We start from the raw sequence: 12,779 nt of genomic DNA on the forward strand, positions 1-12,779 counted from the left end.
ATTGGAGCTAGAAACACAAGCATTACTGTACTGTTGGAGCTACAAACACCTGTACTGTTGGAGCTACAAACACCTGTACTGTTGGAGCTACAAACACCTGTACTGTTGGAGCTACAAACACCTGTACTGTTGGAGCTACAAACACCTGTACTGTTGGAGCTACAAACACCTGTACTGTTGGAGCTACAAACACCTGTACTGTTGGAGCAAGAAACACAAGCATTACTGTACTGTTGGAGCTACAAACACCTGTACTGTTGGAGCTACAAACACCTGTACTGTTGGAGCTAGAAACACAATCATTACTGTACTGTTGGAGCTAGAAACACAATCATTACTGTACTGTTGGAGCTAGAAACACAATCATTACTGTACTGTTGGAGCTAGAAACACAAGCATTACTGTACTGTTGGAGCTAGAAACACAATCATTACTGTACTGTTGGAGCTAGAAACACAAGCATTACTGTACTGTTGGAGCTAGAAACACAATCATTACTGTACTGTTGGAGCTAGAAACACAAGCATTACTGTACTGTTGGAGCTAGAAACACAATCATTACTGTACTGTTGGAGCTAGAAACACAAGCATTACTGCCCTGTACCTGCGATAACATCTGGAAATCTGTGTACCAATAAACTTTGATTTTATTTTTATCATGGTTTCACCATATTATCTTGGTTTCACCATATTATCTTGGTTTTTCCATATTATCATGTTTTGCCTAAGAATACTAATACCCAGGTTTTATTTAGTGCTTTTCAAGGACCCAAAGACACTTCATAATCATGTGTGGCCTACATGATCATACAGTCATCTTAAATTGGACAGAATAAGGGGAGGGGGGATGGCGAGTGTATTTTTAGTGATTTAGATATACAGCACTGTAGGGCTACTGTATAATATGCTCTCTTCCAGCACACAAGCAGGGTCATAATTAATGCTCTTTAATACGGATATTATTCTATAGTTCTCTATTCTAATGAGTGTTCAGAGGGTTCTTCAATATGGTGAGTATTCATGGAGAACAGAACAGTGTTTCCCAGGGCCCTTCCACATCACATCTGCTTCTCAGGTAGGACACAAGGCCAATCAAAGACATAGGAACACTTATGATGTCTCTGTCTGAGGCAGGGCTTTCTGAGAGAGAAGTGGGCTCTTTGTTCAGTTGAAAACTCAAGTCTTTCAAAAAAATTAAATAATAAGCATCCAAGTGTTTTTGAGCCAAACCAGTTCTTAAGCAAACTTCATGACATCTCTTTTCCAACTCCGAGCAATAACAAATGAGCTATTTTCGCAACAGTTCTCAGTAGTAGAAATATTGCGGTAAATCCAAAATAGAAGAGACTATTGCCAAGTCTCTAAGCCTATACATGCATTAAAATATAATGTTGTGCTTAATATGTCAATCAAACGTAAAACAAAAAGGAATACTATTATGAATACAATTCCTATTTTTGGTCTGGCAAAAAAAAAAACGCTGATTGGTGGGGCACATGGTATCCATGTGTCTGTCTGTACGTCCTGATAGTAGTTGACAGTGGTCTCTGGCCAGTGTAGGTGTCCTGGCCAGTGTAGGTGTCCTGGCCAGTGTAGGTGTCCTGGCCAGTGTAGGTGTCCTAGATAGGAGTTTCTCTTTACCTGACGACTTTGGAGTCCTTGCAGATGATGTGCAGTTGGAACATGTCTCTGCTCTCCACACTCTCTATCAGCATCAGAGGCACCTGTAGGGGGAGCCAGAGAGAGGACAGCCACATTACTCGGGATAGACAACACATCTAACGTCACGGCTAGTTTAAAAAAGGTACCTATTGTAGAGTAGCAGGCTGTAAGTCCAAGGAGGTAGCCAGACATTTTTCACACAGCAGAGGAGACACTTCACCGGGGATCCGAAGATGACATTTGTGGTAGACTTACTTTCCCCATTGGTTATGTAAATTCAGTCAAGCCACTGTTAGGTATAGGCCTAAAACAGACACTACAATAATGTTTCTATGGCCACACCAATATCTAGCCTCATCAACAGCAGCATCACGTGATTTTCCACATTACAGGTTATTACGTTGTCAATTCAGCTTCCATAAACTAGAACGTTTATATCTCAAGGTATTTACACTTGTCATAGTTGCCACACAGTAAAATCTCATTCATATAAAACAACAACCATTATACAACCATTATACAACCATTATACAACCATATCATCATTTTAGGCCAAGCTCTGGAGTCTGCAGAAGTGCAATCTATTCTAGAGTGTTCACTCAGTCATTCTGTCATGCTGAGCCTGCAGTGTTCCGTACCACAGCTCTGTTATTAGTCCTCAGGTCAGAGGTCATGCTGAGCCTGCAGTGTTCCGTACCACAGCTCTGTTATTGGTCCTCAGGTCAGAGGTCATGCTGAGCCTGCAGTGTTCCGTACCACAGCTGTTATTAGTCCTCAGGTCAGAGGTCATGCTGAGCCTGTAGTGTTCCGTACCACAGCTCTGTTATTGGTCCTCAGGTCAGAGGTCATGCTGAGCCTGCAGTGTTCCGTACCACAGCTCTGTTATTGGTCCTCAGGTCAGAGGTCATGCTGAGCCTGTAGTGTTCCGTACCACAGCTCTGTTATTGGACCTCAGGTCAGAGGTCATGCTGAGCCTGCAGTGTTCCGTACCACAGCTCTGTTATTGGTCCTCAGGTCAGAGGTCATGCTGAGCCTGCAGTGTTCCGTACCACAGCTCTGTTATTGGTCCTCAGGTCAGAGGTCATGCTGAGCCTGCAGTGTTCCGTACCACAGCTCTGTTATTGGTCCTCAGGTCAGAGGTCATGCTGAGCCTGCAGTGTTCCGTACCACAGCTCTGTTATTGGTCCTCAGGTCAGAGGTCATGCTGAGCCTGCAGTGTTCCGTACCACAGCTCTGTTATTGGTCCTCAGGTCAGAGGTCATGCTGAGCCTGCAGTGTTCCGTACCACAGCTCTGTTATTGGTCCTCAGGTCAGAGGTCATGCTGAGCCTGCAGTGTTCCGTACCACAGCTCTGTTATTGGACCTCAGGTCAGAGGTGTTAATGCTGTCACTCCAAACTCAACAGTTATACAATTACCCAATGAGGCTTGACCTTTGATTAGGGCTGACCAATTAACATTGACGCTGATAGGGGGGGTTTAGATTGCTTCCAATTGAAAAGTTAAATGACATTTTATTCTTTTAGGGTGCACATTCCTTCAGCAGCAGTCAGTCTAAACTGAACAGAGAGTTAATGACAGAGCAGACTAGTCTAAACTGAACAGAGAGTTAATGACAGAGCAGACTAGTCTAGACTGTGAGGGAGGAGGGGGGAAGCCAAAAGTTGCTATTGACACAATGTACTCACAGAAATGTGATTGTCCACACCTGGATAGGTCTACAACACAGTAACAGGCACCAGGAACAGGGAGGGAGAAGAGAGAGAGAGTGAGGGAGAGGCGAGAGAGAGAGAGAGAGAGAGGGAGAGAGCGAGCGAGCGAGAGAGAGAGAGCGAGAGAGAGAGCGAGAGAGAGAGCGAGAGCGAGAGAGAGAGCGAGAGAGAGAGCGAGAGAGAGAGAGAGAGCGAGAGAGAGAGCGAGAGAGAGAGAAGAGAGAGCGAGAGAGAGAGAGCGAGAGAGAGAGGGAGAGAGAGAGAGAGAGAAGAGAGAGAGCGAGAGGGAGAGGAGAGAGAGAGCGAGGGAGAGAAGAGAGGGAGAGAGAGAGAGGAGAGAAGAGAGAGAGGAGAGAGCGAGAGAGAGAAGAGAGAGGAAGAAGCGGAGAGAGACAGAAGAGTGGTATCAAGACAGGGAGCAGGAGAGGAAATGGAAAAATGATGAAACTAAAGAGATAAAACAGGAAGGAAGTGGAGGTTAAATGGAGGGCAAAAGATAAAGACAGAGCTAAAGATGGGAGATAATAAACTGGAGCAGAGAACAAACTCAAGGCAGAAAGAGTGACATCAGCTGACCACAACCAAGCTCCAAAAGGAGAAGAAGAAAATGGAAGAAAAAAAAACTAAATGGGCGCAAAAGGATGAGAAGAGAGCTGGTTGGCTAAAGGTAACTACAGTTCATCTGTGCCACTGACTGACTAGGTTCAGTGCAGGACTCTGCTGGCACTGCAAAACGCCAATCCTTCACGTCTCTTCTTCCAAATGTTGCTTAATCCTTCCTACCGGACAGACCCCCTGAGAGAAAACCTCTTGAACTTGGTAGAACGCCAATCCTACCGTACGGCATGGCGCTTTTCTGAACGTTCCTCAATCTTTACTACAGTTTAGTCATTTAGCAGACGCTCTTATCCAGAGCGACTTACAGTATAAGTGAGTGCATACATTTTCATACTGGCCCCCCCCCGTGGGAAACGAACCCACAACCCTGGCGTTGCAAAGCGCCGCGCTCTACCACCTGAGCTACACAGGGACCTACTACTAAACGTTGCTAAACCCTACATATTACCCAGTCCTTTTGAACAAACAGAGAGTAAAGGGAAAAGGCTGGTAATCTGACAGAGCAGATCTACGTGGGTTTTTTTTATTTTTTTTTTAAACAGTCCTGCTACATGTACTCTGCAAGCTGACTGGCGTTACGGATCGAGGGAGGAGGAATCTCTCTGCCAGGCCACTGAATGAAAACAACCAGGCTGTTTGTGTTACAGCAGGGGCTGATGTCAGTAGAAGAGGACTGCTGGATGACAACGTTAGAAAGTGTGTGTGTGTGTGTGTGTGTGTGTGTGTGTGTGTGTGTGTGTGACTATGCACGTAGGGAAGCGTTGGCCCGGCTTCCCAAAACCCCAGAGGCAACGTCAACAGTCCTGGCTGGTGAGATCAGAGACACTGCTCAATGCACCGCTCCTGTGGTGTCCAGCACACTGCCAAGCACCAGGGGGTGAGGAGGGGACCAAGCACCAGGGGGTGAGGAGGGGACCAATCACCAGGGGGTGAGGAGAGGACCAATCACCAGGGGGTGAGGAGAGGACCAAGCACCAGGGGGTGAGGAGGGGGACCAAGCACCAGGGGGTGAGGAGAGGACCAATCACCAGGGGGTGAGGAGAGGACCAATCACCAGGGGGTGAGGAGAGGACCAATCACCAGGGGGTGAGGAGAGGACCAATCACCAGGGGGTGAGGAGAGGACCAATCACCAGGGGGTGAGGAGAGGACCAAGCACCAGGGGGTGAGGAGAGGACCAAGCACCAGGGGGTGAGGAGGGGGACCAAGCACCAGGGGGTGAGGAGGGGGACCAAGCACCAGGGGGTGAGGAGGGGGACCAAGCACCAGGGGGTGAGGAGGGGACCAAGCACCAGGGGGTGAGGAGGGGGACCAAGCACCAGGGGGTGAGGAGGGGACCAATCACCAGGGGGTCAGGAGGGGGACCAAGCACCAGGGGTGGGGAGGGGACCAAGCACCAGGGGGTGAGGAGGGGGGACCAAGCACCAGGGGTGAGGAGGGGACCAAGCACCAGGGGGGTGAGGAGGGGGACCAAGCACCAGGGGGTGAGGAGAGGACCAATCACCAGGGGGTGAGGAGAGGACCAATCACCAGGGGGTGAGGAGAGGACCAATCACCAGGGGGTGAGGAGAGGACCAAGCACCAGGGGGTGAGGAGGGGGACCAAGCACCAGGGGGTGAGGAGAGGACCAATCACCAGGGGGGTGAGGAGAGGACCAATCACCAGGGGGTGAGGAGAGGACCAATCACCAGGGGGTGAGGAGGGGGACCAATCACCAGGGGGTGAGGAGGGGACCAATCACCAGGGGGGTGAGGAGGGGGACCAATCACCAGGGGTCAGGAGGGGGACCAAGCACCAGGGGGTGAGGAGGGGACCAATCACCAGGGGTGAGGAGGGGGACCAATCACCAGGGGGTGAGGAGGGGACCAAGCACCAGGGGGTGAGGAGGGGACCAATCACCAGGGGGTGAGGAGGGGGACCAATCACCAGGGGGTGAGGAGGGGACCAATCACCAGGGGGTGAGGAGGGGACCAATCACCAGGGGGTGAGGAGGGGGACCAATCACCAGGGGGTCAGGAGGGGGACCAAGCACCAGGGGGTGAGGAGGGGACCAATCACCAGGGGGTGAGGAGGGGGACCAATCACCAGGGGGTGAGGAGGGGACCAATCACCAGGGGGTGAGGAGGGGGACCAATCACCAGGGGGTCAGGAGGGGGGACCAAGCACCAGGGGGTGAGGAGGGGACCAATCACCAGGGGGTGAGGAGGGGGACCAATCACCAGGGGGTGAGGAGGGGACCAATCACCAGGGGGTGAGGAGGGGACCAATCACCAGGGGGTGAGGAGGGGACCAAGCACCAGGGGTGGGGAGGAGGAGGAGGGGACCAAGCACCAGGGGGTGGGGAGGGGAGGAGGGGACCAAGCACCAGGGGGTGGGGAGGGGAGGAGGGGACCAAGCACCAGGGGGTGGGGAGGGGAGGAGGGGACCAAGCACCAGGGGGTGGGGAGGGGAGGAGGGGACCAAGCACCAGGGGGTGGGGAGGGGACCAAGCACTATGGGCCCTGATCAAACGTAGTGTACTACATAGGCTATAAAGGTACCATTTGGTAGCAAACCAGGGGTGCATCATGTCTTACATTGATGATGGAGTCCTTGAACTTGATGTGGAGCCTGTAGTTGGAGATGGCGATGATGGCGTCATCGGCTCGGCCCAGATACTCCACCCCTTCCCCAGGAAGAGCTGGGAACGGCACCTGGAGGGGACGCAAACGTCAATACAACGTTAAGACAACATCGACATAACATTTAAAAAACACAACACCAGATCAATGTTTGTCATAAGGACAACAGAAAAATCGGGGAAACAAAAACGTCAACACAACATTAAAAACACACTGCAGTGTTACATCCACTTCAGACCTGGGGCGGCAGGTAGCTTAGTGGGTAAGAGCGTTGTGCCAGTAACCGAAAGGTCGCTGGTTCTAATCCCCGAGCCGACTAGGTGAAAAATCTGTCGATGTGCCCTTGAGCAAGGCACTTAACCCTAATTGCTCCTGTAAGTCGCTCTGGATAAGAGCGTCTGCTAAATGACTAAAAATAAAATTAAAATAAACATTAATCTTCCTATGAATCCTATTGTACTCTGTCAACCTTGCACTAGGGGTGCACAGCCACACACATCAAACCTGTACAAAATGAATGGGGTCCAATGGAAAAACCAACACTAGCTACGCTGTTCTCCACACCTGCTCGTGGTCCTTTTAAAAACGCTTGTGTCTCCACCAGTAATTACACTATATTTAATACAGTACAATGACATGTTGTTACCCTCAAGCCCAGTGTTTTCAGGGCTATTTCTGAGGACAGACTTTTACTATGATCTAAGCTGGATTCAGTCTTCTGAAGAGAGACCACAAACTCGGCTGCTTTAGCTTATACTCACTGAACCTACAGCTTGACTGGGCAATGGTTATCACTGAACCTACAGCTTGACTGGGCAATGGTTATCACTGAACCTACAGCTTGACTGGGCAATGGTTATCACTGAACCTACAGCTTGACTGGGAAATGGTTATCACTGAACCTACAGCTTGACTGGGCAATGGTTATCACTGAACCTACAGCTTGACTGGGAAATGGTTATCACTACACTATGTTACCCATTGACCCTATATTAACACCAGTCTGTACCACTAGTATGGTAAGGATGGTGTATTTGTTTTTATTAGGGATCCCCATTAGCTCCTGCCAAGGCAGCAGCTACTCTCCTAGGATGAATGGGGCTTGGCCATTCTTTTAACCAGGCCAGCTCAGTGCAGCTTGGTTCGGCTCGGCTTGATTCGTCTCGGTAGTGTGAAAAGCCCTTTGGTTCTCCAGCCCAGTGGTGTAGGAGTATGATTGGCTGGTTCTCCAGCTGCTTGTACTGCCAGTGGTTGGAGGTCTGCTTTGGTAAACAGCATAGAAATAGAACGGCTAGATTATATTTCTAAATGGTAAATAGGACCACATGGAGGAGAGAGGAGGAGGGAGAGAGCGAGAGGGAGGGGAGGAGGGAGAGAGGGGAGAGAGGGGAGAGAGAGGGGGAGGGAGGGGAGAGAGAGGGGGGGGAGGGAGAGAGAGAGGGGGAGAGAGGGGAGAGAGAGGGGGAGGGAGGGAGAGAGGGGGAGGGAGGGAGAGAGGAGGAGGAGAGAGAGAGAGGGAGAGAGGAGGGGGAGAGGAGGGAGGAGAGAGAGAGGGGGGGAGGGAGAGAGGGGGAGGAGGGAGGGAGAGAGGGAGAGAGGGGAGAGGGAGGGGGAGGGAGGGGGAGGGAGGGAAGAGGGAGAGAGAGAGGGGGAGGGAGGGGGAGGGAGGGAGAGAGGGAGGAGGAGAGAGGGAGAGAGGGAGAGAGGGAGGGGGAGAGGAGGAGGGAGAGAGAGGAGGAGAGAGGAGAGAGGGAGAGAGGGAGGGGGGGGGAGGGGAGGGAGGGGAGGGGGAGGGAGGGGAGAGGAGGAGGGGAGAGAGGGGAGAGAGGGGAGAGAGGGAGGGGAGAGGGGAGGAGGGGAGAGAGAGGGGGGAGGGAGGGAGGAGAGGGGAGGGAGGGAGGAGGGGAGGGGGAGAGAGGGAGGGGGAGGGAGGAGGGGGAGGGAGGAGAGAGGAGAGAGAGAGGGAGAGAGGGAGAGAGAGGGGGAGGGAGGGGAGGGAGGGAGAGGGGAGGAGGGGAGAGAGGGGGAGGGAGGGGGAGAGAGGAGAGAGGGAGAGAGGAGGAGAGAGGGGAGAGGGGGAGGGAGGGGAGGGAGGGGGAGGAGGGGGAGGGAGGGAGGGATCCCATGGGATGTAAAAGCTCACTACAAACAGAAACCCACTGAGCACCACCTCTATACAGCAGCCAGACACAGTGCCGCTTCATATTTTAATTCCAAGCTGGCATACCCCTCCAAACACTGTGTACTAGAGGGTGGAACATGGGACAGTTTGTGGAAAATAAAATGTACTTGTGGCAGTCCCAATTAGCACATAGACATACTAGCATAAAAGGACCTCTGTGAGAGGACAGCATGTGGGTTGGTCTTTGAGCCTGAGTGAGCAGTCCAACAGGCTAAAGAGGATGGCAGGGAGGTTGAAGGGAGTGTGTGTGTGTGTGTGTGTGTGTCTGTGTCTGTGTCTGTGTCTGTGTCTGTGTCTGTGTCTGTGTGTGTGTGTGTGTGTGTGTGTGTGCGTACATGGCTGATGATGGTACTGTGTTCGTGATGGCTCTCAAACCGTCTATTAACATTCCAGCTATGTGGCCATTGTTTTAGTTCCCCCAGACCCGGCCCTCAGCCCAGACCCGGCCCTCAGCCCAGACCCGGCCCTCAGCCCAGACCCGGCCCTCAGCCCAGACCCGGCCCTCAGCCCAGACCCGGCCCTCAGCCCAGACCCGGCCCTCAGCCCAGACCCGGCCCTCAGCCCAGACACGGCCCTCAGCCCAGACCCGGCCCTCAGCCCAGACCCGGCCCTCAGCCCAGACCCGGCCCTCAGCCCAGACTCCGGTGGGTCACATCCCAAATAGCAACCCATTCCTCATAGGGCTCTGGTCAAAAGTACTGCACCATTTAGGGAATAGAGTGCAATTTGGGGCACATGGGAGGGACAGGAACCCTGCATTAAGATAATTGGTTCCCATCACAAGATAATAGAACACATTCTTCATTTCCTTCAGCAGCAGCCATTTAGCTGCTTAAAAACCCAACAAGGTGGAGAGAGGGAGGGGGGAGGGAGAGAGAGAGGGGGGAGACTAAACAGAGGGAGCTGACTGTCAAACTCAAATTGATGGCTCACGTCGTCTAAAAACAGGGTTTCCCAAAACAGTTTTAGCACCCTGTTTTATCACTACACAGCTGATTCATATATTCAACATCATCATCAAACTTTGATTATTTGAATCAGCTGTGTAGTGCTAGGGCAAAAACCAAACTGTGCCCCCGGGGGGGCCCAGGACAGAGTTAGGGAAACGCTGTTCTAAAACAGGAAGCCCATTAATGGAGGTGCAGCCCAAAAACTATTTACGATCACTGTGTTCTCAGTGTTTACTCCAACCCGGGTTAATCTCTGCCTCAATTCAACATTTAATCGCACTTTACTGAGAATGATTTAATAGCGACGGTGACAAATTATGCCCATGTTCGCGTTTTCATTAAAACTGGCGCGTGGCGACAGCTGAGAAACATCATAGCTGTGAGCAGTGGTTTTTACAGTGACGTCTAAATGAGATGAAATCGTCTATAGAGATCAAATGTTCCTCTGCCTGGAACAAAGCTCTGGTCTTGTTCGCTGGCGTCACTATCAGGTCTGTGATGCAAAGTGGGAGAGGTATTATTACTGTGTGTGTCTGTGTGTGTGTCTGTGTGTGTGTGTGTGTGTGTCTGTGCATTTCTGGTGAATTGAAAAAACATCTCTAACCAACACTTTTTTTTTTCTTCTCTTCCACTCAAGTATTTGTGAAGTTGTGTACCAGGACCTTGTGTCTTTTGTGAAGTTGTGTACCAGGACCTTGTGTCTTTTGTGAAGTTGTGTACCAGGACCTTGTGTCTTTTGTGAAGTTGTGTACCAGGACCTTGTGTCTTTGTGAAGTTGTGTACCAGGACCTTGTGTCTTTTGTGAAGTTGTGTACCAGGACCTTGTGTCTTTTGTGAAGTTGTGTACCAGGACCTTGTGTCTTTTGTGAAGTTGTGTACCAGGACCTTGTGTCTTTTGTGAAGTTGTGTACCAGGACCTTGTGTCTTTTGTGAAGTTGTGTACCAGGACCTTGTGTCTTTTTGTGAAGTTGTGTACCAGGACCTTGTGTCTTTTGTGAAGTTGTGTACCAGGACCTTGTGTCTTTTGTGAAGTTGTGTACCAGGACCTTGTGTCTTTTGTGAAGTTGTGTACCAGGACCTTGTGTCTTTTGTGAAGTTGTGTACCAGGACCTTGTGTCTTTTGTGAAGTTGTGTACCAGGACCTTGTGTCTTTGTGAAGTTGTGTACCAGGACCTTGTGTCTTTTGTGAAGTTGTGTACCAGGACCTTGTGTCTTTTGTGAAGTTGTGTACCAGGACCTTGTGTCTTTTGTAGTTGTGTACCAGGACCTTGTGTCTTTTGTGAGTTGTGTACCAGGACCTTGTGTCTTTTGTGAAGTTGTGTACCAGGACCTTGTGTCTTTTGTGAAGTTGTGTACCAGGACCTTGTGTCTTTTGTGAAGTTGTGTACCAGGACCTTGTGTCTTTTGTGAGTTGTGTACCAGGACCTTGTGTCTTTTGTGAAGTTGTGTACCAGGACCTTGTGTCTTTTGTAAGTTGTGTACCAGGACCTTGTGTCTTTTGTGAAGTTGTGTACCAGGACCTTGTGTCTTTTGTGAAGTTGTGTACCAGGACCTTGTGTCTTTTGTGAAGTTGTGTACCAGGACCTTGTGTCTTTTGTGAAGTTGTGTACCAGGACCTTGTGTCTTTTGTGAAGTTGTGTACCAGGACCTTGTGTCTTTTGTGAAGTTGTGTACCAGGACCTTGTGTCTTTTGTGAAGTTGTGTACCAGGACCTTGTGTCTTTGTGAAGTTGTGTACCAGGACCTTGTGTCTTTTGTGAAGTTGTGTACCAGGACCTTGTGTCTTTTGTGAAGTTGTGTACCAGGACCTTGTGTCTTTTGTGAAGTTGTGTACCAGGACCTTGTGTCTTTTGTGAGGTTGTGTACCAGGACCTTGTGTCTTTTGTGAAGTTGTGTACCAGGACCTTGTGTCTTTTGTGAAGTTGTGTACCAGGACCTTGTGTCTTTTGTGAAGTTGTGTACCAGGACCTTGTGTCTTTTGTGAAGTTGTGTACCAGGACCTTGTCTTTTGTGAAGTTGTGTACCAGGACCTTGTGTCTTTTGTGAAGTTGTGTACCAGGACCTTGTCTTTTGTGAAGTTGTGTACCAGGACCTTGTGTCTTTTGTGAAGTTGTGTACCAGGACCTTGTGTCTTTTGTGAAGTTGTGTACCAGGACCTTGTGTCTTTTGTGAAGTTGTGTACCAGGACCTTGTGTCTTTTGTGAAGTTGTGTACCAGGACCTTGTGTCTTTTGTGAAGTTGTGTACCAGGACCTTGTGTCTTTTGTGAAGTTGTGTACCAGGACCTTGTGTCTTTTGTGAAGTTGTGTACCAGGACCTTGTCTTTTGTGAAGTTGTGTACCAGGACCTTGTGTCTTTTGTGAAGTTGTGTACCAGGACCTTGTGTCTTTTGTGAAGTTGTGTACCAGGACCTTGTCTTTTGTGAAGTTGTGTACCAGGACCTTGTGTCTTTTGTGAAGTTGTGTACCAGGACCTTGTGTCTTTTGTGAAGTTGTGTACCAGGACCTTGTGTCTTTTGTGAAGTTGTGTACCAGGACCTTGTGTCTTTTGTGAAGTTGTGTACCAGGACCTTGTGTCTTTTGTGAAGTTGTGTACCAGGACCTTGTGTCTTTTGTGAAGTTGTGTACCAGGACCTTGTGTCTTTTGTGAAGTTGTGTACCAGGACCTTGTGTCTTTTGTGAAGTTGTATACCAGGACCTTCTTGGCATGTGGTTTGTTGTTCTTATGTTGTGAGAATTCATTAGAGAGACTACATCTAAAATCTATAATTATTCTATTTTAGAAACACATCATAAAAACACTGTGTTCTTGCCTAGAGACCACCATAATACTGCATTGCCTCATTACAGCCAGTATGTGCTGAGTCACTGTAAAAGCAGGACTTACTGGGGCTTGGAAATACACGGCAGGCAGGGGAGATGTCTGAAGAGCAGGCAGACATGAAACAACATCATTAGCCAACACGGGGCTGGGAAAGCTGCAGCCTAGAGTGTACAGTATAGAAAAACGACTGAGCAACAGGCGCATGTGACCGGTCC

General features: G+C 49.9%; 1 protein-coding gene across 4 annotated transcripts in view; it reads right to left on the reverse strand.

The window, feature by feature from the left end:
• Positions 1–12,779, reverse strand: part of mtmr4 (myotubularin related protein 4) — a 102,812-nt gene that overhangs the window by 43,722 nt on the left and 46,311 nt on the right. For 3 of the 4 annotated variants that reach the window (XM_045224223.1, XM_045224222.1, XM_045224221.1), the window contains 3 exons: positions 6,567–6,683; positions 3,350–3,379; positions 1,642–1,724 (listed from right to left, as the gene is read on the reverse strand). In XM_045224223.1, coding sequence (XP_045080158.1) covers positions 1,642–1,724; positions 3,350–3,379; positions 6,567–6,683 — 230 coding nt within the window. The remainder of the gene's footprint in view (positions 1–1,641; positions 1,725–3,349; positions 3,380–6,566; positions 6,684–12,779) is intronic. The other variant, XM_045224224.1, reaches the window with a different exon arrangement.

This window comes from Coregonus clupeaformis, chromosome 13 (genome assembly GCF_020615455.1).
Source record: "Coregonus clupeaformis isolate EN_2021a chromosome 13, ASM2061545v1, whole genome shotgun sequence".
NCBI classification, from domain to species: Eukaryota; Metazoa; Chordata; class Actinopteri; order Salmoniformes; family Salmonidae; genus Coregonus; species Coregonus clupeaformis.